Genomic DNA, 27,895 nt, shown 5'->3' on the forward strand with positions numbered 1-27,895 from the left:
CTCTCCCACTAGGACGTGAAGCTCCAGGGAGGTGGGGTCTAGCCTGTCTTGCCCACCTCGCGTTCCCAGCACCGAAAACAGCGTCTGGCACACAGGAGATGCCCAACCCAAGATGCGCCGGGAGGACAGAGGGGGCGGGCAAGGGAGGCCCACCTGTCAGCCAAGCCCTGGCAAGCCTCCCACCCCGTCCCACCCCTGGGACGCAGAGGTTTCCAAAGCCTGGCTCAGGTAGGTCACAGGCCCTGAGTCGGAAAAGCTTCCTCACGGAGCTGCCAAAGTCACCGTCTAGAAAGAGCAGTCCCAGGAGGGCCAGTGGAGGAGGGTTCACAGTAAGGTGGCGGGCGCCGAGGACAAGGTGGCAACGGGCCTAGCGGAAAGGGGAGGAGGAGGGGGACAGGGACCCCAAGCGTGGGGCTGGGAGGCCAGAGACCTGGACATCTGGAGACACAGGAGAGGCGGCCCGCCGCCCGCGCGAGGCACAGCCCAGGCCCCCGCCTGCACCGGAGGGCCTGGGGCAGCGAGCCCCTGGGAGGAGGCTGCCGTCCCCACTCTCAGCCAGAGCCCACTTTTTTTTTGTACTGGACTCCACCAATTATGTGGAAATGGCAACCCACTCCAGTGTTCTTGCCTGGAGAATCCCAGGGACGGAGGAGCCTGGTGGGCTCCCGTCTACGGGGTCGCACAGAGTCGGACACGACTGAAGCGACTTAGCATGCATGCATGCATTGGAGAAGGAAATGGCAACCCACTCCAGTGTTCTTGCCTGGAGAATCCCAGGGACAGAGAAGCCTAGTGGGCTGCCATCTACTGGGTCACCCAGAGTCGGACACGACTGAAGCGACTTCGCAGCAGCAGCCACCAATTATGTAGCTGACCCTGGGGACGGCTCATAGATACACAGTGTCTAAGAGATTTCTGAGGTAATCTAGCCCTGGGACAGTCAATCCTTCACTTATGTTAAGTTCTCTCAAAGAGCATCACAGCAGACATTGCTAACCAAATCCAGCACGCCATTCCATGGAGCCCAGACTTGGCCCTAGCCCTTACCTGTGTGTGTGTGTGTGTGTGTGTGTGTGTTAGTCACTGAGTCGTGTCTGACTCTTTGTGACCCCAAGGACCGTAGCCCTCCAGGCTCCTCTGTCCATGGGATGCTCCAGGCAAGAACACTGGAGTGGGTTGCCATGCCCCCTCCAGGGGGATCTTCCCCACCCAAGGATTGAACCCGGGTCTCCTGCATTGCAGGCGGATTCTTTACCATCCGAGCCACCCAGGAAGCCCACCCCTCACCCAGGCAGGCACAAACAATAGACAGAACTCGCAGCAACATCCAGCCCTCTATTTTCTGGGTGAGGACACAGGTCCAGGAGAGAATGACCCGCTGACACACAGTGAGCAGAGTAGGTGTCTCCCCTCTCTGGCTGGCAAATGTCTTAGTTCTCCAGGCAGCCTTTGTCAGACAGTGAACTCTGAAAGTAAACTGCTGTAAAGCCAACACTCCTTTTGTAATGTGAATTATTCATGAGTTTTCATACATTCCCCTTTCATCGAGTGGGTTAAAACGGAGACAGAAACTCCAGTTGGGTGGAAGTGTCTGTGAGAAGGCAGGCCTCGGGGCAGGGCTCAGAAGAAGGTTTGCCTCCCATGTACCAGGCAGAATGCTGGAAGCTCAACCTTCAAAACCTTTGTTTATCTTATTAGTCAAAACTTAACACATAGTTTGTAGAAAAATTAGGGAACACACAAGTGAAAAAGGAAAATATCAGATGCCCACTGGTCCAGCACACAGAGAGGGCCGCTGTGAACAGCCTGTGGTTCATTCTGGGGCTTTTATATTTTAAATTTAATTTAATTATTTTTTTTTATAAAGAGTGTTTTTTGTTTGTTTACAATTTATTTATTTGGTTGCACAGCATATGATCCTAGTTCCCCAACCAGGGACTGAACCCACACCCACCGCAGCAGAAGCGCAGAATCTAAACCACCAGACTGCCAGGCGAGCCCCCATCCTGGGGCTTTTAAATGCAGCAAACCGCTCCTGCCTGTCTCTGAGTGAGGGAATTGCAGAGAAAAGGCGCTGAAGGCCGTGTGACCGGACGGTCCTTGACGTGGCAATGAGGGGGCTTGGGGGCCGCTCTTCCCACCTTGAGGCCCCGGCTGACCACCTGCGCACAGGGCCCTGTCCGGAGGAAGGATAAGGGTCTGGCTCTGGACCCAAGGAAACGGGCACTGTGGATCCTGCCACGTCAGGGGGCTTGTCCACAGAGCCGACCCTGAGCTGGGTGCAGAGGAGGCCCCAGAGCAGGTGAGGGCCATGGCCAGGTGGGTCCAGATGAGGACAGGCCCCTGCCAAGAAGGGCCAGGTGCCTCCTGAGTGCATTTGTCCTGTCTTCTCACCCAGGCTTAGTGTAGGGCCCAGGATATGGGGGGGAATACATAAGAAGCTCAGAGGGGTCACAGAGCCAGCAAGTGGCAGGGCTTGGATGCATGTGACCCAGTCAACAGTGTGGATGACACGTCTCCACATGCAGTAATCATGAAGACCAGCAGTTCAGAGGGAAATGGAGTACATCGCCATGACCTCATCTAGCCCACCCCGATGGCACACCCCCTCGCTCCATCACTGCCACCTGGGGTGCCCTCCTCCCTCCACCTACACCACCTCTCTACTCGGCTGCTTTCAAGGGGGACATAGATCTTGGGGGCCGCATGTAACACGCCTGCTCACCCTGCCCCACTGTCCTGCCCCGATGTGCAGTTATCCCAGCACAAAGCCGTGGGCACCCACGACGCACTTCGGGACCCATCCCTCTCTGGCCTGAGCTCGAATGCCCCCACCTCTCACTGGCCATGTGACTTCACACAAGTCCCCGAGCCTTGCAGAGCTTCAGGCTTCCCCTCTGCCCAACAGGGATGTCAAGAGCCTCCTTCTGCAGTGTGCCCCGCTACGGGGGAGGCTAGTGGAGACACTAGTGTGTAGCAGCCTGGTCCCCAGGGCCTGTCAGAGTTAACTGTTGAGTAAATCTGGCTGGAGGATTGGATCTGGTAACTACAGAGTCGGTCCCCTCTTTAAAGTGTTCTCCGCTGTGCCCTTTCAGCCCAGGAGTTAATAACCAGAGACCACTCATAGCAAACACAGTGGGAATAATAAAACTGGTTTCCAAGGGGAAACTGGGTCCCAAGGATTATATGTACATTGTCTTGTTTCATTTCCAAAACGAGCAAGGGAGGTAGCAGTTACGTGCTCATTTTATGGGTGGGAAAACTAAGACCCCAAGAGTTTAGAGATTGGTTCAAAGCCCCACAACAAAGACATGGCAAAATTGAGAGTTGTGGTAGAGACTATTGGTTGTTCCCCACCTCAAATATCCCTTCTCTCTTTCTTCCATAAAAATAGGCTGCCTGTCCTTAAGTAGGCACCACAGACTACTTCCCAGCCTCCCTTGCAGTGAATCAAAACCATGTGACCACGTGCTGGCCAATGAGATGAAAGCAGAAATGCCAAGGGGCAGTTTCTTGAAACTTCCACTAACAAAGAGCTAGAATCCACCCCTTGGTCCTTCTTTATTGTCCCTTCCTCCATCCTGCTGCCTGAAACACTAATGCAATGGCTGGTGCTCTAGCAGCCATCTTGGACTGTGAGGTCAGAGCCACACTGGAAGATGGCAGTGGAATGGGCTTGAGGGAGCCTGGGTTACTAAGATATTTGTGGCAGATAGTTGCCTAACAGCTTTGGACTGCCCTCAAAGAAACAAATGTCTGTTTACAACACTGTTATCTCGGTTTCTCAGTAACTTACAGCCAAGCCTAATCAAGACAGATCCAGAGTCACCCCCAGGTCTGTATCTCTCTGAGGCAGAGAAAGCAAAGGCAGGCCAGCTAATGTATTCCCAGGGAGGGCTCTGGGCTTGGTGCCTTTGGGGCCCAGAGTGGAAAGGTGCTGTCAGACTCCGACCTGTGTCCCTCCTTGTGGGTCTCACTTTACTAGATATGAAAGAAGCCTGTAAAGTCTCATTTACAAGGTAAATCTATGCCTGGGGCTCAGTGGGGTTCTGTGGTTTTTACAAGAAAGAGATTTCAAAGATCAGTCCAGAAAGTGCTTACTTACACCAATGGTCACAGGACCATAAAAGGTTACTCTTATGCCATCCTGAATAAATGAACACACCAGAATCAAGAAGAAAAAAAAAACTGATACAGAGATTATCAGCTTGTCAATGGTTCTTCACTCTTTGTCTCTTCTGGAAGTCAGATTTACTGACGTACGATTTACATATAGTAAAATTTACCCTCTCATGTACAATGTTGTAAACTTCAATGAATAAAATCATGGAGCCAGCACATTCAAGATATAGACTGTTCTCACCCCACCCACCCACAAAGCTCCTCCATGCCCCACGGTAGCCAGTCTTCCTCCCTGGTTCTTGGACCCTAATAACCATGGGGCCATTTAAAAATTCTGATTTGGAGATCCAGGTATGTCACATGTGCAGGAACTTTTTCTTTCTCATCATTGTTCCACTGTTCACCAACTGAGGGACATTCGCATAGTGCCCAGATTTTGGCTTTTGAGAACAAAGCAGCTATAAATATTCCCATAGGGCTTCCCAAGTGGTGTTGGTGGTAAAGAACCTGCCTGCCAGTGCAGGAGACGAAAGAGACGCAGGTTTGATCCCTGGATCAGGAAGATCCCCTGGTGAAGGAAGTGGCAGCCCATTCCAGTCCTCTTGCCTGGAGAATCCCACGGACAGAGGAGCCTGGCGGGCTACAGTCCATGGGGTCGCAAAGAGTCGGGCACGACTGAGGACACATATACACACACACACATTCCTCAAGGTGGGGAAGTGCCGGACCAAACAGCAAAAAGTGTGTGTTTCGCTTTGTAAGAAACTACCAGGATTCCCTGGTCCAGTGGTTGAGAATCCACTTGCAATGCTTAGGACTTGCATTCTATCCCTCGTCTGGGAACCAGGATCCCATGTGGCTCGGAGCAACTAAGCCTGATCACTGCAACTACTAAGCCCATGCCACAAGTAGAGCATCTGAGCTGCAGCGAAAGATCCTGTGTCCCAAAACTAAGGCCCAAAGCATGTAAATAAATATATATTAAACAACAACAACAAAAATAAGAAACAACCGAACTTTGCCAAAGCAGATGTGCCATTCTGCCTTCCCACCAGCAGGGGAGGAGCAGTCCAGCTGCTCCACGGCCAGGCCAGGACCATGGTCCAGGCACAGCACTCTAGACAATCCTTTCAACTGCAAGGTCGATTACCGCCCAGACTCAGCCCACCTGACCACCCAAGCTGCACCTGCTTCCCAACTGGTTCCTGCCGGCAGCACCCCCCTCCTCTCCCACTTCTCCCCAAGTTTTGTGCCCCAGTGAACCACAAAGCACGTTGGGGAGCCTGTGTCCTCTCTTGTCATCAGGGACAGAAAGATCTACCTGCCTGAGGGGGAGCTGATGGACCCCGCTCGTCCCGTCCCAGGTCACCCTTCACTGCCTGACAAGGGCTCCCCTTTTAGCCACCACAACCTTCTCTTCTGCTGTCTGCCACTCTTGGAGACAAACTGCATCGAGAAGACAAGAGATTGTTCAGGGGGCCACAGAGTCAGCAGCCCAGGACTGCAGGGAGGAAGGGATCAGTCATGCAAAAAGATGGTAACCTTAATGACAGGAATGTGACTCCCCACCAAAGTGTCCGACTCTTTGCGACCCTATGGACTGTAGCCCGCCAGGCTCCTCTCACCATCAAGGTTAACAAAGAGCCACACCACGTCTGACCCGGTCATCGTTTTTCAGGGGCCCTATTCTGAGAACAGGCTTCCCCGGTGGCTCAGCAGTAACGGATCCACCAGCAGTGCAGGAGATGCAGGAAACCCAGGTTCGATCCCTGGATCATGAAGATCCTCTGGAGGAGGGCATGGCAGTCCAGGCCAGTATTTTTACCTGGAGAAGCCCATGGACAGAGGAGCCTGGCGGGCTATAGTTAGAGGATCACAAGGAGTCGGATACGACTAAAGCAAAATGACTGAGCACGCATCCTGAGAACACATCACCCAAAGTGGAGATGCCTGCAGAGCGCAAGATGCTCAAGAAGGTAACTCTGCTTGGAGCGCAGCCTCACACCTCCCAGGAGGGAGCTGGTTACGAGAAGTCCAACCCGGGTGCTCAGTGGGACGCGGAGTGTCTACTCTCTGGGCATTGCTGGACCAGCCCACGGAGGCAGCTCAGACCAGACCCTCCCGCAAAGGGCTTGTGTCTGATGAAGGAGGGGATAAGTCACAGCAGAGTGACAATGAAGAGACAAAAGCTGAGACGTGATGCCAAGGGCAGAGGGGGCCTCATCCAGCACGGGGCACCAGGGAGGCCACCCAACAGCATGGAAGAAGGCGCTGGATCAGACACGACAGGGAGCAGAAAAAAGCAGGACTCAAACGGGTAACTGATACAAGTGAGGAAAACACAAACTCATATGAAAAGGACCAGAAGGGGTCACACAAAACTAACAGTGGCAGGTGTGACAGGACAGTGGCCCCAAAACATGACTGCCTGACTTTGACAACCCTGTGAAAACAAAAGCAGTCATTGCCACAGATGAGAGCACAGCAGATAGATGCCACCGGGTCGGGCCGAGTGCTTCACGCACATTATCAGTAAAGCAGGACTTGGTTTCCTCTAAGTGCTTTGGGGAATGGAGCCCAGGAGGTCGGGGGCTCATCCTGGCACCCGCGGCTTCTGTGGCACGTGAGGGCTCTGTTTCAGACAACAGCCCCCTGTCCTATACCTTCCCCCTCATCACCACCATCTGTGCCCACCAGAACCTTAAAGACCCATTTTAACTCTTTAACCCCAGAGCTTCCAGATCTGAGCCCATGAAGCCCAAAGAGATGGACCAGAGTTGGGATCTACGGCCTCTGGAGACAGGATTCCGGGTGGGTACTTGACCCACTTGCTCAGAGGACTCTGAGTTCCCGGCATCAGATGCAAAGTCAAGCCGAGACTCCAACCCACATCCTGGCCTCCAGGGCACAGGGTGGGGCAACATCCCCTCCCCCAGCTCTCGACTCCTGGCCAGCAGTCCAGCAGGGCGGGCGGCTCATTTGACTCTGCCGCATCCCATCACCAACAAATTTGCTAGAGAAATGAACACCAGTGATGGCAGGGACGATGCCAACCGCAACTGGACTCTGTTGCGAGGGCGGCAAACGTCAGCTGCAGACTGTGAGTGGCGGGGGGGGGGGGGTGGTATGAGCAGAGCTCTTACTAGGTATGGGGCTTCACAGACATCGTTTATCAGAACAACCCTGTGAGGAGGCCAGGATCCACCTCCGCTTGCAGGATGAGGCATTTGAGACTCAGAAAGGTGAAACAGCCTGTCCAGGGCGGCACATGCTGCTGGAGCAGGTAAATTTCTTTCCCGCAGTGGACTCAGAAGTCAGGCAGGAGTCAAGGGCAAGAGCCCCCACTTGGAGAGTCAACCAGAGTAAGGAAGTCAAAGGGGGCTTGGGGCTCAAAGACCCCACACAGGAAGAAGAGCGATACCAGCCCCGGAGTCTGCCACACTTAAGCACAAAGGCCCTCCGGAATCATAGCCTAACCCAGCCCTGCCAAGTCAAGATATAATGCAAGCCACACGTGTGAAGTTAAATAGACTTTTAAATATGAATATAAAGACTTTTAAATATAAAAGTCTTTAGTAGCCATATTGTAGAAAGTCCCATGAAACAGGAGAAATTCACTTTAATAATATACTTTTTTTTAACCTACTATATCCAAAGTATTTTCATCTCAACATGAAAACAAAATATTGTCAAACTCTTCACGTTTCACATTTCTCCAAAAGTCTTCAAATGTTACAGTCACACCACGTCTCAATCAGACATGTCCTTGTGGGCACAGGTGACTGGTGGCTACTGGAACGGGCAGTGCAAACCTCACCCCTCAGTTTCCATTGAGGGTACTAAGGCCCATAGAGGTGACGGAATGAGGCCAGAGCCACCTGCCTGTTAACTGCAGCACCCGATGCGATCTTGGGATGAGTACGGCTTAGAGGAAACAGCACAGGTTTTAGAGCAAGAAATACCCGAAGCCAAATTCCGATCCGGCTGCTCTCCAGCTGTGTGACCATGAACCTCACACTTGACCTCTCTGAGCCTCAATATCCTACCTGAAAAATGAGGTAATTCCCCTCCTCATACAGTTGCAGTGAGAATTAAATATAAAATACCCAACAGAGCTCTTGGCACACCGTAGGCATTCAATATGGGGACATGATGGTTATATAGGTGGTGAATATATTGCCTTCATAATCTACATTTTCATCATCCCCAACCCAGAAAAATGACGCTTGAAGGGAGCAGCCTCTCCTGTCTTGGCAGGGGCAGATCTATCTGAACTAGGACAGTGCAGGAAAAGGAAATGAGAGAGATGGGCGTGGGATGAGGAGAGGACATGCCCACAGGACACCAGAACCACAGTGTCTGCTGTGCCCAAGGCACCCCAACTCCAGGGACTAGAGCCAACCCGTGTTCCACCAATGCCAGGGAGCCCCTCTTCAGAGCTGAGCCTGTTTGTCAATATCTCTCTGTCTCTTTTATTTGCTACCCTGCACAGCATGTAGGATCTTAGTTCCCTGACCAGGGCTCGAACCTGTGACCCTACAGTGGAAACGCGAATTCTTAACCACTGGACCGCCAGGGAAGTCCCAGAGCTGAGCTTATTCGCATGCAAGCAAATCACAGACGTCTTGGCCCCTGTGATAATGGCACAGTGCCCCGGTCTACTGCTTCACTGAATGGAAAAAATTCAGGAGCTCTGCCTCAACTCCAAAGACATGCCCACCTTCACCCAGGGCTCTGTGCACGAGGTGTTCCAGATCGAATACAGCCACCAAGGCCACCTCCATCCCCTCCAGTCGTTAGAGCCGTGTCCATGAGCCACGGGCCTGCCCACCTCAGCCTCTGGGTGAGATGTCTCCTCTGCCTAGAATGTCCCTCTCCCCTTCCATTTGTCTAATTCCCACTTATCCTTCTCACATCAACTTCAAATGTCACCTCGTCTGAAAGTCCTTCACAGCACCTGCCGCAGGCTTCCCTTGCCGGATGCTCTCACAACTGTCCACCATCACAGTTGTCATTATATCGGGGTGGGACCCTGGGGACTGACTCCCTGCCGTGGACCAGAGATAAGGGCTGTCTCTCCCTGGCACCTGGGAGAGCCCCTGGCATCAAGCAGATACTCAACAAATACCTGTTGCGAGTTGTTGTTGCATGAAGTTCACTCAGGAACCAGAAGAATCCTGGTTGGTTTGATTTGGCGAGAAAAGAGACAGTATTTTGGAAAACAAATAAAAGTTGCAGCATCTGCACCCGAGGCGTTAAGCCATTTTCCGTAAATAGTCCAAAGGGTCATGCATTGTTGCATCACTTTGCTGGACACTTCCAAGAACTGGAGAGCACTCTGGTTATAATGGACACAATTCACAGAACAACTATTACATCAACTATTGATTTTCCAAGAGCCTCAACGCTGGGGTGTCCTATCAAAGGGTCTTTTGAGTGAGGGGCACACGTAGTCATCAAAGCTCCTCTGTGTCCGAGAGTGGAGATGACTCTTCAGAAAAACACAGCATCCCCCTTCCATCTGCATGCATGGTGCCCTGTTAGTTTTCAAATGGGTGGTAACACTCCCCCAAGTTCAGTTCAGTTCAGTCGCTCAGTCATGTCTGACTCTTTGTGACCCCATGGACTGCAGCACGTCAGGCTTCCCCTATCCATCACCAACTCCCGCAGCTTGGTCAAACTCATGTCCATTGAGTCGGTGATGCCATCCAACCATCTCATCCTCTATCGTCCCCTTCTCCTCCCGCCTTCAATCTTTCCCAGCACAATGAGTTAGTTCTTCACATCAGGTGGCCAAAGTATGGGAGTTTCAGCTTCAGCATCAGTCCTTCCACAATGAATATTCAGGACTGATTTCCTTTACGATTGATCGGCTTGATCTCCTTGCAGTCCAAGGGACTCTCAAGAGTCTTCTCCAACACCACAGGTCAAAAGCATCAATTCCCCCAAGTAAAAGGAGATTTTGATCATCACATGATTGGCATTTTGTGGGCGCAACCAAGGATGCTAAATCTCCTGTAACACATGGAACATCCCATCCAAGGAAGACCATCTACTCCAAAACCCAATAGCATCCCCGCAATACCTACGCATTGTGGAATTCTGGCCACAAGCCAACCCAGACCATGCCTCCAGGTGACATGGCGGCAAGGGGAAAAATGAGTCCAAAAATCACTTCATTATTAATGAGGACCCACTGACTCCCTCTGGACCCTTTTCTGACCCAGGCTGGACCAGTCTCCTTCTGAACACTCCGGCACATTCCTGCCTCTGCACCTTGGCTTGTACCAACCCTCTCCCTCACCACCTAACCATCCGCAGTGCCCACCCAACACATGATCCTGCTACGTGGCACCTTGCTGGGTGGCTTGGCCCCCATCATCCTGCCATCTCCAAGGGAGTCCAGCCTCCAGCTAGATAACTCACTTACTGCTTGTCAACTACTACTGCCCTGGGGTCTCCACAGTGTTATCACCTATACAGACACCAGATCTGACCTCACAGTACTAAGTGATGGATTCATTGGTGGCTGTTCAGTTGAACCCCTACGAAAACATCCACCACCACACCAACACAATTCCTCTTTTTCTTAGAATTAAGAAAGAAATATTTATTCAAAGATCCTGGTTAGTGGCAGGCACTCAGCATTCACAACTTCTCTGAATCCTCCAAACAACCCTGGGAGGGCCTTCCTGCGATCAAAGTCACATTACAGGTGAAAGAGATCAAAACTCCACAGGGACACGTAATCTGGCTAATGTTCTACAGCTACAAAGTGAAGGAACTAAAATTCAAGTTCACTCCTGGCTCCCAAAACCTCATTCTGACCAGACAGGCTCTTCTTTCTCTGGTTTTGTTCATATTTATCAAATGTGCTTACTTGATAAGGGCTGCAGGACAAAGAGGCATCATTTCAGGGGTCCTGGGGGGTAGGCGTCATGTACTGCTTTGGTCTTTACTGGACTCTCCAAAGAACATTCTCCTGTGCTCCTCCTCCAGTGTAATCCGATCCACTCACAAATCTAGACAATCAAGTCAAGTCAGCCCCGCAGTGTCTGCTGGAGGCTCAGGCAGGATAATCTTTAATCATGCCATGAAGAATAGCTTAACTTTCAAAGCCTGGCCCCAGCCAGTTCTCCCCCAGGTAGCCTGTGGCTTTGGGCTTGGGAAGGTTTTATAAAAGCAGGCAGGGTTCCAACATCAAACAATGTAGAAACCAAACAACCTGTTCCTTCAACAGTTTGGTTTTTCTCTTCCAAGGAACCAAGGCAACTCGTGGGCAGCAGAGGCAGCTGCTTTAAAACAAAAACAGCAAAACAAACACATAAAGGTTAGCACAGGGAGTCCAATTAAAACCCCACCTGCCAAGGTGAGAGGAGTTTTCAGCCCACTGATCAGGGTGCCGATGCCTGGGGGGACCTCGGTGGCAAGTTCAGGGGAGAAAGTCCTTCCGCCTGAACGGATGCAGCCCGTGAAGATCCCTAACTCCCCTGGGTCCCCTGCCCCAGGTATCCATAGTGTGTGGCTGAGAAAACAGCCATCAGGCGACTGATCCATGCCCGCCTCCCTCCCCTCACCCTCGCCCCCCACACCATGATTTCCCCGAGGTCTCCTGGTAATGAGTATTCAGCAGAGGGCCCTGGAAAACAGTCAAAAGGGAAGGGAACATCGCCAAGCAAGCATCTTCATGCTTGGAATCTTCAAGGCTAAGGTGAATGCAGCACCTGCCTGCCCATTTCCTCCAAGGCTATCCTGAGACTCTTGGAAAAGTGAGGGAGTGCCTTCTTGGGAAAAGAGGACAGACAGAACAAGGACTCCAATTCCAGTCCATCTGGAAATGCCAGTAAAACCTAGAGGAAAGGGATCTTGCCTGGTGGATGGATTGCGTACAGAGAACAGAAACCCTCCAGGATGGAAAGGACAGAAGGGGACACAGTGACAAATTCTGCAGAGCAGGGAAAAGACCGACCTCTGATACCCGATTTACCAAATTCAAGAAACCAAAGGGCAGGGGTGGCGGTGAACTGGGAGACTGGTGTTGACATATATACGCTACTATGTATAAAACAGATAACTAATGAGAACCTGCTGTGGCGCACAGGGAACTCTACTGAGTACTCTGTGGTGACCTAAATGAGGAGGAAATCGAAAAAAGAGGATGTGTATGTATAGCTGACTCACTCTGCTGCATAGCAGAAGCTAACACAACGTTGTGAAGCAACTCGACTCCAATAAAAAATTTTACAAAATCAAATGGCAGTGAGAAGGGACAAAACCCAATTCCATGTACAAGACGGACGTCTCAAAGGCTCAGAAAAGAGTGCTGACAGGTACCTTTGGAAACAGGTTGGGGCTGAAGAATGCGAAAAGAAGATGAAAGGAAAGAACCAGGTGGGTCCTGGTATCCCCTCCCGACATCTAGCTGGGTGACTGCCCGTCCTCCACTAGGCATAAGGTTGGGAGTTTATTCTCTAAAAAGGGAAAGAGAGGTCTCAATGCAAATTGTACTCAAAACAGGCAGATTAAATGATTTTATACATATTGGATGCAGAGGATCTCCCTGTCCTAAGTGTTCTTCCTCCTTTCAGCTCCCAGACCTCCAGCCCTTACCTCCAGCAGTCTGATCTTGACCCTCCAGACAGGAGACTGCAAGACCCTCCCATGAGGAGTCTGCTCAGATAGAACGAAAGGCTTAAACACAGGGCACTGGGGTTCCCCGCAACACAACCCACAGGGCGCCCACCAGAGGAGTTCTGGTCAAGGAGCCCTGCCCCCTGTGCACTGAGGACACGTTTCAGTCCCCAACTCTTAAATTTGAGAGGCCAACCAAGGACTGTGAATGAGTCAGCTAAAGAAAGAATTTTCTAACGTGAAAGCTCCAGATCAAACAAACACAGTAAACAGAGGGAGAGGCAGAAAGAACACACACATGTCATCACATCCAGTGTGCATGGGCAGCTCTCAACCTTCACCTCTGGTCATTGTTGTAATCACTGGAGCCCTTGAGACAGATACCAGGCTGATTATCCTCATTTTACGGATGAGGCATTTGAAGAATGATGAGGTTAAATAACTTGCAAAGAAGTGGCAGAAGTGAGATTCAAACCGGGCTGTGTGGCTCTATTCTCTCAACCCACTGCCTTTCAAAGTATCACCCTGGTCACCACCGTCCATCACTACAATTCTCAGTGGGAGAGAGAAGACGCTGAACTTCACTTAAGAATAAGAAATAACTCTAGCAAATTAAAAATGTGACAGATTGACATGTGAAGCATTAAATTGATGCAGTCTCCCAGAAAGTAGAGCAAAAAGCAAAACGGATGGAAAATAGAAAACGATAAGAAAATTAGAAGATTCATCCAGAAGGACCAACATTCAAATAAAAGAAGTTCCAGCATACTAGAGAAAACCAAGGAGCAGAAACCATGATGGAATTCCAGAAAATGTCCTAGAACTGAAAGACATAATTCCAGATGGAAGGATCTCATAGGAGCTCAGCATGACAGATGAAAAGAGGCCAGCACCAGGGCAGGTCACCTGGAAGTCTCAGAGCACTAGGGACAAAAAGAGGATTCTATCAACTTTCAGGGAGAACAAAACAGGCCACACCAAGAATCAAAAAACGGCAACCCTGGAAGCCAGAAGACAGTGGAGAGAGGTTTTCAATAATCGGAAGGAAAATGATTTCCAACCTTGAATTTGATGCCCAGCTAATCTAGCAAATCAAGAATTAGAGAAGCATAAACCCATTTTTCCCACAAGCAAGTTCTCAGAAAATTCACCCCTCTGGGCACTCTTTCTCAGGAAGGATGTGTTCCTGTATTCAAGGGACAGAGGCAGACAGGAAACGGCAGATCTGACCCAGGACAGAAGGGAACCACACGTGATGGTGTCAGAGGGCCCTGGTGAGAGCCAGGTCCCAGGTATGGGTGGAAATGAGCCCAGACTGGGGACAGGGCAGAGGATCCTGAAGTGCTGAAGAGGAGGAAACTGAGAGAATTTACCTGATGCATCCAAATGACGCGAGGGGCTGTCTAGAACACTAACCCAGTTTGAGGATGAATTTAAACACATAGGCCAACAACAATAGGCAACTCCGAGGAAATCAGAAAGCAGAGCAGGAATGGTGTCTGTAATTTACTCCACGACACAGCTCTGATCTGCACCAACCTAGCAGGGTTGCTGTTAACTTCAATTCCCAATCTTACCAAAATTATGATGACACTATAACGGGAAGTGAGGAGGACAGGAAGGATCTGAGGTTAAAAGAGGTAAAAAGGAGACCTATCTCCTTCCTTTCCATAGTAGGAAATCAGAGCTTAGAACCAAAACATCAAGATGAAGGAATACATGCATGTTATTTACAGATATGGAAGAAAATAGCAAAATCATCAGCTGGCAGAATCTGTGAGTGACTGCCTCTAGGAAAAGTGACAACAGGGGGCACCACCTGTTTTGCATATAAACCTTGGAGAACACTACCGTCTCATATGCCTTGGAAAAGGAAAGGGACTAACAGACATGGATGAAGATGGGTGACATCACTGAATGTTCTCACAGCTAAGAGAAGTTGGGCTCATCCCCCCTTTCACCAAAAAGATATTGTCAGGCCCAGACATCTACAGCTAGGCAATTTTAAAAGGTGGCTGAAACCAAAACCCTAGTTTTGCCAGATCCCAGAATCTATACTTTACTTCTGGGTCTTCATTCATATATTCAACCAATATGAACTGAGCACACACTGAGTCTGGGACAGAAGGCAAGGCCCTGGGATAGAGTAGTGGACAAGACAGGCCCCAGTGCCTGACCCACCGAGCCTTCTGGTCTACCAGGGCAAACCAACAGTCAACAAGACACTGCTGCGGCTTGCTGCTGCTGCTGCTGCTAAGTCACTTCAGTCGTGTCCGACTCTGTGTGATCCCATAGACGGCAGCCCACCAGGATCCTCCATCCCTGGGATTCTCCAGGCAAGAATACTGGAGTGGGTTGCCATTTCCTTCTCCAATGTGTGAAAGTGAAAAGTGAAAGTGAAGTTGCTCAGTCGTATCAGACTCTCAGCGACCCCATGGACCGCCTACCATGCTTCTCCATCCATGGGATTTTCCAGGCAAGAGTACTGCAGTGTGCATTGCCTTCTCCGCCAACAAGCCACAACTAATAACAAATCCAAGCCCAGCAGTGCCCACCCTGGGTGGTCACAGTTTATCAAGGGTAACGCTCGTCTGGTTCCTGGCCTCCTCCTCTGCCAGCCCAGCATCAGTCCCACAGCATCATGGCACCCTGTCCTCCCCCCCGACCCCTCCGCACAGGTGAGTCATCACATGCCACTACCTTGCGCTTGCCCACAACACTTCACAAACCCAACAGGCTATCACCCAGGCCTGCCAACCTGCTGCCACCCAGGTCCAAGGCCTTCAGCTTTGATTTGGAAGGTATCATGTTTTGTTTTGTTTTAGATTAGCGTCAAGCTCAAAGGCCAGACCAGTTCTCCAAGGGAGAGCTCCACACACATAGTCTCTTGTATGCATCAAGGGAAAGTGCATAACCTTGGGCAGACCAGCCTCAGCGGGTACTGATAGTTATGCAGGGCCAGTATAAGGCTCAGACACCAGAGTGGGGAGGGTTAGTCACTCAGTCATGTCCAACTCTTTGTGACTCCATGGACTGCAGCACGCCAGGCTTCCTTGTCCTTCACTATCTCCAAGAGTTTGTTCAAGTTCATGTCACTAGCTGTGGGATGGGGCAAAGTAGCCAAACTTCGCCAGGCCTCAGTGTCCACATCTGTAGAGTGGGGATATACCACTGACCTCAGAGGGTTCTGACTGTGCTCTATAATCTGCCGTGACCACAACACAGCGCAGGGTGAGGCTGACAGGCTGGCTTCCCATGGCTGCCTCTAGCCGCTTCAGCCACAATTCAAGGTTACAGGGATTTCATCTTGTCAACCTCTGAAAGGGGATCGTTGTCCTGGCTCCTCTCAGAGCTGCCCCTGGGAATCACTAGTCAGGAACCATCAGTTGGGAATTCAGAGTTGACTTTGTCACAGTGTGAGGAGCCTGGTGTATACGTGACTTACAAAACAGCTGAGTCACCGAGCCCACTCTGATAAGAAGCAGAACCCAAGGCTGGCTGACAGCTGGTCAAACAGCCTTTAGCCTGGCCCAGTTTTCTTCCTGGGTTCCAAACCAACTGCCCTCTCCACAGCCAGCCTTGAGCCAGGGCTCATCAAGTCTTCTCCCCCCATCCCCAAATCCAAGGCCCATCAGTCTCCCCTATTAACATCCCCTCCCTTCAACTTACTCCATCTGCCCAGACTTGGTTCTGCTTCTTGGTTCTACCACTTACTAGCTCAGTAGAGCTTGGCATTTGTGATGTTGTTGCTCAGGCTTAGTTTGGGGGTGATAGCTAATAATGCCCACCACAGGGGTTATTTGGAAGATGAGCTTCAGAGTCCAGCAAGGGGTCAACCCTCCATCCCCACACTCCCCATAATCACAACATCAAAGTCCCATGTATCCCTGACTTGACTGATTTTTATACAGCCTGTACTCTACATTATACATTTTTACAATATCAATGCCCCGAAATCATCCTTAGTCACTCAAGCCAGGTCTCAGCTAAATCAGCCTGACAAGGACGGGGACAAGCTACAGCACAGGAGAGCCTTTGAACTACACTGCCATCTTCATTGTCCCGCATGTCTGGGGAGTTCCTGGAACATCTGATTGCAATTCCTCCTTGTTTTATAAACATAAGCAGAAATAAAAAAATAAAAGTGTCATTATCAGTGATCACTACTGGTTTCACAAACTTAACCGTGGAGCCGATGGAACCAGAGCAAAGAAGGTTATGGGGACACCTTCAAGTAAGCAGAGAGGGGAAGTTCAGGGACATAAATGAGATAACAGAAATACAGCATGATGTCATTCGACTACGCTTAAACAGTGAAGAGTGATTAGGGCCTTCCTTCCCTTCTCTGGGAATTTAGGTTCCTCATAATTGTATGTTTATGTTTGAATTTTTAACGCTCAACGTAATGCTGCCCAAAATCACGAACTGCATATAAGCCAATCCTCTAATGATGCTCTCAGGTTTTCTAAACAGACTTTGATATTTCACATGAAACAGAAGAGTGTTTATTCAGAATATCCGAAACTTGACTCACTCGAGGTTATCAGCATTTCCGGAGTTCGTGTATCTCAACTCTAAAGGAACACAAGGATTAGAATGGAGACAATATGGCTGCCAAAGCGTGTTGAATCGCAGGGTCCACATATCGGGGGGGTACCCAGAGGCTGCTGTGACGTCACCCTCTTTCTGCCTCACCACGCATGTCGCCAGGGCCAGCCCGGAACATCGTCCCCTGGTCTTTCACAGTCCTGCATGTATCTCAGATCACACCACTACTGCACATGGACCTCTCGGTGAGGAGTCTCTGTAGGCCTAGGCAGGCCCCCCTCTCCTGTCCCCTCAAGTCCTGCCCTGCTGCCCTGGGCCAAGCAGGCCCCCCAGAACAGACTCTGCAGCCAAGGGGGGCCAGCCTTGTGACTAGAGCCCAGGCCTCTGCACTCCTGACTCAGGTTCACTACCACCACCCTACGGTGTCCATCACACTCCCCTGGAAACGAAAGGGTATTCCAGGAGTACACATGTTCCCTAGGTGTGTCTCTTCCAGGAAAGAGGAGAAGGCTTGATAAGCCACCTGCAGTTCATTCACGTGTCAGTTTCCTGTCGCTGCTGTGACCAATTACCACATACACAGAAGATTAAAACAACACAATTGTATTATCTGAAAGTTCTGGAAGTCAGGGGTCCGCAACAGGTGTGACAGGCTAACATCAAAGTTGTCAGCAGACTGTGTTCCTCCTGGAAACCCTAGAGGAGAATCCTTTTCCTTCTCGCTCCAGCTCCCAGAGGCTGCCTGCACTCCATGGCTCACGGACCCTTCCAGCAATGGCATCACTATGGCCTCTGCTTCCACCAACACATCTCCTCTCCAACCCTCCTGCCTCCTCCTTACAAGGATGCTTGTGATTAGGGGGACCCACCTGGGTAACCCGTGATCATCCCAAGATCCTGTACTTAACCATATCTTCAAAGTCCTTTTCACCATGTAAGGGAACACAGTCCCTGGTTCTGGGGACATGTTTGGGGGCCATCGTTCAGCCTATAGCAGTGCGGCCAACAGTTCTGCAGACCTACCCCATGTTGGGAGCTGGCGGGACAAAGATGCATGTGCTCCTCTGGGGACCTACTCAGGGCTGGGTGGCCGGGAGTCCAGGGGAGGTGGCTGTGAATTCCTCCCCAGGAGGGCATGGGCAGAGTGCTGCCCTAGATATAGCCACGGTCATTCTCCGCAGAAGGAGACGTGCAAACAAAGGTACAGGAACGAGAAAGGAGTGACTTGTAGGAGAAACAGGGCGACTTCCGGAGGCAGCTGGTTGATTCCAGCAAACACATAAGTGAGGTTGCCTGAGCACATGACAGGGTTTCTGCCCAAGGGCAAAGAGTTTTGGTAGAGGACTGACTTGGCGACAAAGAGACAGAGAGAGAGAGACAGACCTCTGGATCGCAGGGCTGAAGTGGGACCAGAGAAGCTAGAAGCAAGAAAACAGTGGTCCTGGCAACTGACAAGGAGGATGTTTGCAAAAGTAAGCAAGAGAGGCAAAGAAAGGTGTAGATAAGAGAGATGCTTGAGGGTCAGGACTGATGGCTGTGGGAGGTGAGAGAGGCCTCATCTGAGAGTCCAGTTATTTCACCACCAAACTGTCAGGTCACCTCCACCCCCCCTCCCCACCCCCTGCCCCAGTTCCCAGCAAGAAGGCCACAGAACGCTGCTTTTTAAGTATGTCATACCGTAGAAGATTAAAAATAGTTTAAAAGAGATATAAAAAGGGATATAAAAACTGCAAAGGCTCCTGCCTACATGGAGTGCACCCCCCTAGGAGGGTTAAGTGGGGTGGGGTATGACATCATTGAGCCCTAATGCCTTCCAGTTAGACCTCCCCACCCCAAGTTCTACAGGAGCCGAAGGTCCCATTTGACACCAGAATGATTCCAAGGCCTCCACAAAATTCCCTAAATCCTCCCTGGCTTTTCCTGGTCCTCAGAGCTCTGGACTATAACCTCCAAGCAGCAGTGGATCCTGGTGCTCAGGAAGGGCAAGGGGAATGCAGCTGAATGGGCCACCTCTGGGCTCCACCCCTGCACTGCACCCCCCAACCCTGCCTGCAAACCCACCAGAGAGCCTTCTCCCGCTCCCACCACACCCCCCTACCCCGTGGTCCCACACTGTCCGCCTCTGGGACTACAGATATTTTCAGGCCCACACCCTTAAGGCTGGATCAGGCCTCCCCAGCCCCTTACTCCTGGAAGCACCCACCTTAGCATACTCAGTCCTAAAGTGCTCATCTTAGCCTCAAGATGCCCCTGTCCACGGTGTCCTGAGTATTCATCCATCCCTCCATCCCAGCTCCCACATTCAAGGGTGGACTCAACGATTATTTGAACAAACAGCTGGGCTTCCAGGGGCAAGTCCATTTCTAAAGCGGGCACAGAACCCACCCCAGGCATGTGTCAACCTTCTGCAAATAAGGCTGGGCTACGTACATGCAACAACCCTTCACAAGCATCTCTAACTTGTCATGAGACCTGGGTCTGGGTTGAGAAAACAAGAACCCGGGCAGCTCACGGGAAGCTTCTGGATTCCCACACTCCGAAGGGGCCAGAGAGTAACCGTTCTGGGTTTTGTGGGTCTCCGTGGTCACAGCTTCTCTGTTGACACTGTGATGCACTTGAATGGGCAGAGCTGTGTTCCAATAAAACTTGATTCCCCCCAAACAGGCAGTGGGCTGGATCCAGCCTTCAGACCATATAGTTCACTAATCCCTGCCCTGATAAGAAAAAAAAAATTAATGAAAGAAAAGCAGACAGACTACTTGGGGAAAAACTGTGAAAGATTCTTTAAAACCACCCTTTGTGATTTTTGATGCTGCCTCTAATTCCTTCTGTGACTGAGACAATCCACCACTGTTTAAAAAAATAAGAAAATAAGAGGTGCGGGGACGGGGCGGGGGGAGTAAGAAAAGGTTTCCAATGGTTCAACCACTAAAAAGACAATTACTTTCTTCTTTTCTCTTCCTCTCTGAGGCAGGGCAGGCGTGACCTCTGGCTGGTCAGGCAGGACTCTGCCCACTGTCTCAGCTGTTTCAGTCAAAAATTAAATGCCAGAGTGTTCTCTGGCTCCGGGAGGGCAGTTAATGTAACCTGGGCCTCTCGTGCAAAGGGCTGGCTCCCCAGAGCGCTGGATCTGCTCAGAAGCCTCCCCTCCAACCCCGGGACTGCTCTGATGGAGTCAAGGCCAATCACTAACAAGGGATTCTGCGAGAAAGCTCTTCCGGGGTCACCAGGAAGGCTTCCGTCTCACTGAGGACCAACCGTTTCGGTGACGGGCTTCTGCTCCACCTGGTCTGGAACGTTCCTCAGTACAAAGGTGCACGTGCAGGACAGGGGCTGTGCATGAGCCGGTCCCTGAAACTCCCCAGGGTCAACCTTCAACTCTGCCCAGCTAGTTCAGAGTATGTGTCCCAGACCCTTCCTGGGCTCTTCCTAGGAACCATGATTAACCAGCCCAAGAATAAACCAAGAAGGCGCCTCATTTACCCACGTGTACTATTCTAACAGAACTCATGAAGTGCGACCTCTTCTACAAGGGACCTTTAATGGGAGTGAGTCTCCCACACCTGACAGCAAAAGCAATTCAGGAACGCAGCCATCTGTGCTCAGCGGCGCCAAGAGCTTCAGGATGGCCGCCCGCCCGTGTGTGCCAGGGGCTGGAACCAGGATGGCTTTAGGTGGGGATGCTCTCTCCAGAGGGCTTCCCTGGTGGTTTGGCAGTAAAGAACCCGCCTGCAATGCAGGAGACACAGGAGACTTGGGTGCGATTTCTGGGTGGGGAAGATCCCCTGGAGGAGGGCATGGCAATCCACTCCAGTATTCTTGCCTGGAGAATCCCAGGGACAGAGGACCCTAGCAGGCTATAGTCCATAGAGTCGCACAGAGTCGGACACAACTGAAGCAACTTGGTATGTACGCCCGCTCTGTTCAGGGCCTGCCCCTCCCTGCACCACCTTCGGGGCCCCATGTGAGCCCCTGACAGCCCTACCCTCTCCTTCGGCAGATGAGGAGACTAAGGCACAGGGCGAGGGAAGAGATTTCCCAGGATCCCACTAGGATCCCCTAGCAAGCGAGCGGGCAAGGCCAGGACCCAGACCCAGGCCTGCAGCCGCTCTGTCCTGGCTGCGGCTTCCCAGCTGCACACCTGCTCCACTGAGAAAGGCTGCTCGAGAAGAATCCGCACCCGGAGGGAGGCAGGCAGCCGGGGCTGGAACACAGCCTTTTGTGGGCAAGATCCAGAGTTAACTCAAAGCCGGTGGCATGACTCCAGCTGGGGGGCCGAAAGCCATGTTCTACATACTGACTCATCCTTTAGAACTGAGCACACAGCCCCGGGGGCAGAGCCTTAATGGGCAGCAAGTTCCTGGAGGATGCGAAGCGTCTGAATTTGATTTACTTGGTGGTTCTTTTGTAGAGAAACCTCCAGCACACTTGCTGCGCCCTCTGAGAACTGAGGGAGGCAGAAGCAGGAGAGATTCCCTGTCGGTTCTTTGGCTTCTCTGGGCGCTGACCAGCTTTGACCATGGCCTTATTTCCTGATCCCATGGCTATCTGCGCGAGAGGTCTTTGCTGTTCAGTCACTCAGTCATGTCCAACTCTCTGCGACCCCATAGGCTGCAGCACACCAGGCTTTCCTGTCCTTCACCATCTCCCAGAGCTGGCTCAAACTCATGTCCATGGAATCGATGATGCCAACCTACCATCTCATTCTCTGTCATCCCCTTCTCCTCCTGCCCTCGGGAGGGTGCCAGGTACGAGGAGAGAGAGGGGAGGCTGATATGGCATGCTGTACCAGACCCCACAGGGCCTCATCCAGCAGGGAGGGGACTTGGACTTCACCTTGTAAACCAGCGCAGCCCAACCTTTCCCACATCCCAGCTCTCGTGGATAAGGATGCTTATCCTAAGGTGGACGGGAGCTGCCCTGCGCCCTCAGGCTGGCCGTGGAGACCTGTTGAAGGCATTAGCAGAGACGTGCATTGGTGGCTGGATGGTGGGTGACTTGGAGGAGGTCACTGTGGAGTCTGGGCTGGCATGAGGAGAGCCTGGGCATGGGCCAACAGGAGGAGAGGAGGAAGCAGGTATAAAGGCCAGGGCCGATCTTCCTGAGCACACGGGCACAGTCCTGCCCTTGAGCCTGCCTTCAGGCAATCCTGGGGCCACTTTGCTGCCTTCCGTGTTGCATAACACAATAGAATTCGTGCCATCAAGTTACTGCTCTGCCCTCAAGGTCTGGGTTCTCAGGTGGCACCAGTGGTAAAAAAAATCCACTTGCCAATGCAGGAGACTTAAGAAACATGGGTTCAATCTCTGGGTCGGAAAGATTGCCTGGAGGAGGGTCTGGCAACGCCCTGCAGGACTCTCGCCTGGAGAATCCCATGGACAGAGGAGCCTGGTGGGCTACAGTCCATAGGGTCTGGGCATGTCCTCTGGTCCTCTGGTCGGACATGACTGAAACGACTTAGTATGCACAACTCAAGGTCTGGTTTTAATGCCGACTCCCCCCAGAGGCCCTCCCGGCTCCCAACCCTGAGGCTACCAGCTCCTTCACCCAGACGGCCTTTGCCCAAGGTTTACAGAGCCACTGAGATGGGAAAGGTGGCTTAGTGTGACCTGCGTTCAAATCTCAGCCCCACTTACAAGCCCATGACCTTGGGGGCAAGTCATGCTAGCTCTCCGCTTCTCAAGCAGCCTCCAAGGCTTGTGGAAAGAGTTCTAACTTTTGTGCCTTGCCTGGCACGCAGGCTACTCACAGTTGAGTGAACTGTCACTACCTCTGTTTGGCAGTCAATTCCAAGTGTCCAGAGACACAGTTTGTTTTGCTAACCCTGGGTGATACTGCTCTCCGATAAATCCTGGCTGAGGGAGACGCTGAAACAAAGGCGGGGATGCTACTTAGGGACCCCAGTTAGCAGGGCCCCGTTGGCAGTGCTGGACCCCTCTTCCTAGCAGGCTCCCCTAGAGATGCAGTGAGGAAGGCTTATGTCTGCCCGCTGCTGCATTGCGTATGTGCTCAGTCGTGCCCGACTCTTTGCAACCCCATTAGCTGTAGCCTGCCTGACTGCTCTGTCTATGGGATTTTTCCAGGCGAGGATACTGGAGTGGGTTGCCATTTCCTACTCCAGCAGATCTTCCCAATCCAGGGATGGAACCCGCAACTCTCGCGTCTCCTGCATTGGAAGGCGGATTCTTCACCTCTGAGCCCCCTAGGAAGCCCAGCCCTACCTAACTCCATCCATCTTCAACTCTGAGTGCCAGGTCTTAGCCAGGTCGCTCAGGAACAATGAGGTCAAGCTTCACGGCATTAGACCCAACAGGCGCCCGTGCAACAGGAGACGGTCCCGCACTGAACGGATGACTTTGCTGCCAGAAGCAGAAAACTGGAGTCCCAGTCTGGCTGAGAGCCATGATGGTGTTACGCTCCTTCAAAGCAGGGACAGGAACCAACTCCGCGCTCCCTGGTGTCTGCATGACACGATCCGCTTGGCACATGTTTGCTAAACTCAACAGGAAAAGGGCTGTGAATCTTGGGGGTGGTGGAGGCTCCCTATATAAACGGGGGCATCTTCCAAGTCCTGGCCTGACACCAGCTTTGGACTAACAGTCAGGGGACCCCAGAACTGGTGCAGCATGTAGCTGGACCCTGAGGCCAAGTCCAAGAGGAGGGCAGTCAGGGCAGCCTTGGCATCGGAAGGGCACCCACCCCTCGGCTGCCCAAGGCCGGACTGAGAACTAAAGCGCAGACCTGAACTGGCTGCCTCCAACCTCCACTCCCCCCCACGCAGCTCCCAGGAAGTGGGGGCCACCAGGTGGCAGCTGCCCACATCCTGCAATTCCATGTTCTCCCCTCTGAAAAGGTCAACAGCTTGGGCCGCCCCCGTTTCCTTGCAAGGGACCCTGGGCGGGTGACACAGCCAGCTTCTCGCCCAGATGGACCTCTGCGCTCTCGGCCAGAGAGTCCTTCATCTGCAGACACTTTTAGGAGCCCATGGATGTGAGCACATCGAAAGGACTTCACGTGTCAGATACAGGGAGTCGTCACAGCCCTCCTGAAGGAGGCCATACTTCCTGCCCTGCTCGCCCCGACCTCCAGAGACAGGTCGGGAGGTCTTCATTCCAGCATTCCAGGGGGGATGGTCTGGTGACATTACAATCATATTTGCATGGATTCCAGAATTCCACAGTTCGGGGCCATAGAGAAAAGCTTGTTGGAGGCTGAGGATCCGCCTCAGTCCCCGTGATGCAGATCTGTGAAATGCCACTGTACCCGGCATCCCATCACCACGACAACTGCTGCCCACCTGTGCTCGAAGGAAGCACAGAGTTTGGAAAACAACCCTTCTGCCTGGACTCCTGTCTCCCTTGACCAGTACCGAGTTCAGGTGATCGAGGGCCCCGCCCACGGCCTACATGTCCACCCAGACACGGTCCAGGGCCAGCCGACACCCACCAGCTGGTTTGGGCAGATGCTCTAAGCTCGGTGAAGGCTGCCTTCCAGACCTGGCCCTTTGGCTGGACTTCCTGAGGACCAGAGAGATGAGGAGAGAAAATGGCCATTTAGCATCCTCAAGAGATGGGGACGCCAATGGAAAGATGGGGAGAGACAAGACAGATTCCTGTCCCCACCTCCTCTCCCAGCCTCTTCTCAGCGAAGCTGGGCAGAGCCGCACAGCTATCGGCCAGCACCTCCACAGCGCCCCCAGGACTGACAGCTCCAGCCCTCCAGGACAACCTGAACTGCAAACAACCCAAAGGGGCCTCACTGAAGAACATGTCAACAAACTGCGGTACATCCATACAGTGGATGAGTCCTTGGCAAAAACAGCGAAGTACGTTCTGTCTGATCTAGGGCTGGGAGCGTGACTGACACAGCGAGATGCTGGGTACTGGGGACCTTTAGCAGGTAATGAAAGGGTTCCCCAGCTGCACTGTTAAAACGTTTGCACAACCCTGCAGATTTACTAAAACTCACTGAATTATAAACGTAGGTTGAATTTTATGATATGTAAATCATACTTCAATGAAGTAGTATTTTAAAAAACTTTAAGAAAGGAACTATTGATACAAGCAAGAATGTGATACAAGCACCAATATAATGCGGAACCAAAAAAAAAAAAAAAGGCCATTTCAAAAGAGTACACACACTGTACTGTTCAATTTTGTAAGAAATTCTAGGGGCAAAACTATAGCAATAAAGATTAAAATAGTAGCTGCTTTGTTGAGGTAGGGATGATGGGGAGACAAAGCATTCAACCGGGTACTAGAAAATTTCTACATCATGACCTTAGTAATGGTTACACGTGTGTATCCACCCATAAAAATATGTTGGGCTTGTCCTTGAAATGAACGCACATATTATGTACACATACACAAACATAAATAATACACACGGTGTTAAAAGTTTGTTTTTTTAAAATAGCAAAGCCCATTGACGCTCACACTGTAATTGGCAATTGCGTAGAAGTGAGGGCAGTTCCCTGGGAGCTGAGAGAGAAGAGCCCACTCGGTCAACTCCTCCACCCTCAAGACCCATTTCAAGTTGCCCCCATTCAGTGAAGCCCTCTCTCCTGTTCCAGGCGTAACCAGCTGCTCATATTGTTGAACATCCCTTCACAAGTTGATATCCTTCACATTGAGAGGTGAGGGGTGCAGGGAACTGTTGCACCAAGATTTGGTGAGTGTGTGCTTATTAAACACCCACTGATTGCCTCTCACACACACACCCTGACAGCCCAAACTAGATGCCATCTCAGCAAAAGATACTAACACCCACCCCCAAAACAGGATGTCTGTTCTCAGGCAACAGGACCCAGATGTGAGACTTATCAAAAAAGATCATTTTCAATATCTCCAGCTCAGTCCTCCGTGTTTTACACCAATCACAGCAGAGAAGGTTGAGGGGAGCCCAGAACAAGCCCGGTTTACAGAGTCCAGGGCACAGGGCTCCTCCCTTCCTCCCCACTTCAAGTCACCTCTGCCTGCACGGTTCCTGCCCAGCCTAGGGGCAGAGCAGACCATGTGGGCTCACAAGAAATATTCTACCAGGTGTAATGTTTAAACCTGACTGCCTGGTCACCCCCTTCAAGACTGCACCCTGCCCACCTGGAATGAGAGGGGGGACCCACCACCCCACCCCATCACCTCTCTGTCCAGGCCTCCCAGCTCTCTCTGAGTCACCACCTAACCATGGAATCTCTAGAAATCCAAGTCTGAAGACGAAGCTGCTAAACTTCCCTGCCGGGGTCTATATGGGTGAAGAGAGGCCAGAGGTGGAACGCGGTCCAGTTCTGCAGAGTCCACAAAAGAAAAGAGAGGCTGGAAGTACACCTCCACGAAAAGCGGCTTTCTTTGGATGTGTGGTGGATGCATGGGTTACCAGGAGATGGTGGGTGAAGTTTTTCCTTTAAATATGTTTGTGCTTTCTAAGTTTCCACAATGGACAGACTCCTCGGGAAGATAAAGACGCTTCATCTGTGGCGGGAGACACCCCCCCACCCCCAGGCCGGGTCAGACCGGCTGGCTCCCAAGCTTCTCTTTCACCTTGCCCCAAGACACACACTGGTCCCAGCGTCCCGTGCCGCGGGCGGGCCTCTCGCCCTTATCCCACCCCCAGCCCGCCCCGGGGACCCCCGGGCCAGGGGAGGGGCAGCTCCCCGAACAAAGCGGCCTCTTGACCCCACGGGATCCGCGCCTCTGACCTCCTCCTCGGTTCACCGCGAGGCGCCGCCCCCCATTCAATTCCCCTAGCCCTGGAGGTACTCCGGAACTGTGTGCGAACACACACACTCACACACACACACACACACACACACACACACACACTCACACACACGCCCGCACGCAAACGCACTTTCTCCTCCCCTCCCCGACCTGGGCCACCACCCCCAAGAGCCCAAGTACAAACTTCTCCAAACTCGCAGCTGTGGCCGGAGGGGGAGTCATGACGTCCCCTCCACAAAGCAAATGGGATGCCCCCCACCACACACACACACACTCACACACACACACACACACACACGTGTGTGCCACCCTACCCCCGGGTCACTGTTCATCTGGCCGGGGGCGGCAATGCCGGGGTGTGAGGGCGGGTGTCTCGCCGCCACCCCTTCCCCAGGGCCCCCAGTAAGTGGCAGGACGGGGACTGGACCGGGCCGGGGGCGGCGCGGGTCGGAGCTCGGTCGGTGGGGGTGGGGGAGCGGCTCCCGGGGCTCCGGGCTCCCCCGATCGGCGCCCCTCTCCGGGGAGGCGGGGGCGCGTTACCTTGCAGGTTCTGGACTCGGATGTCGCTGATCTGTCCGATGAGCTCCTCGCGCTGGAACCAGTCCCATTCCTGCGCAGCCATGAAGCGCGGGCGGGAGGGCCGGGGCGCCGGGGCCGGGCGCGGGCGGCGGGCGCGGAGAGCCGGGCGGGCGGGCGTGCGAGCGGCACGCACCCGGCGAGGGCGCCGCGGAGCCGGAGGAGCGCGGGCGCGGGCGGGGCGCGGGCGGGGCGGGCACGCGGGCGGGCCGCCCCCGCCGCGGGCGGGCAGCGGGCGGGTGCGGGGCGGCGGGTGCGGGGCGCCGGGCTAGCGCTCACTCCCCCATCCGGGGGCGGGGGCC

General features: G+C 52.5%; 1 protein-coding gene across 5 annotated transcripts in view; it reads right to left on the bottom strand.

Moving 5' to 3' along the window:
* CLMN (calmin) overlaps window positions 1–27,682 on the bottom strand; it is a 124,056-nt gene extending 96,374 nt beyond the window's left edge. For all 5 annotated transcript variants that reach the window (XR_010659123.1, XM_065906470.1, XM_065906471.1 and 2 more), the window contains exon 1: window positions 27,558–27,682. Coding sequence is in view for 4 of the 5 variants with exons in the window: in XM_065906470.1 (XP_065762542.1) it covers window positions 27,558–27,639 (82 nt within the window). In the remaining variant the exon portion in view is untranslated. The remainder of the gene's footprint in view (window positions 1–27,557) is intronic.
* Between the last annotated feature and the right edge of the window lie 213 nt (window positions 27,683–27,895).

This window comes from Muntiacus reevesi, chromosome 15 (genome assembly GCF_963930625.1).
Source record: "Muntiacus reevesi chromosome 15, mMunRee1.1, whole genome shotgun sequence".
NCBI classification, from domain to species: Eukaryota; Metazoa; Chordata; class Mammalia; order Artiodactyla; family Cervidae; genus Muntiacus; species Muntiacus reevesi.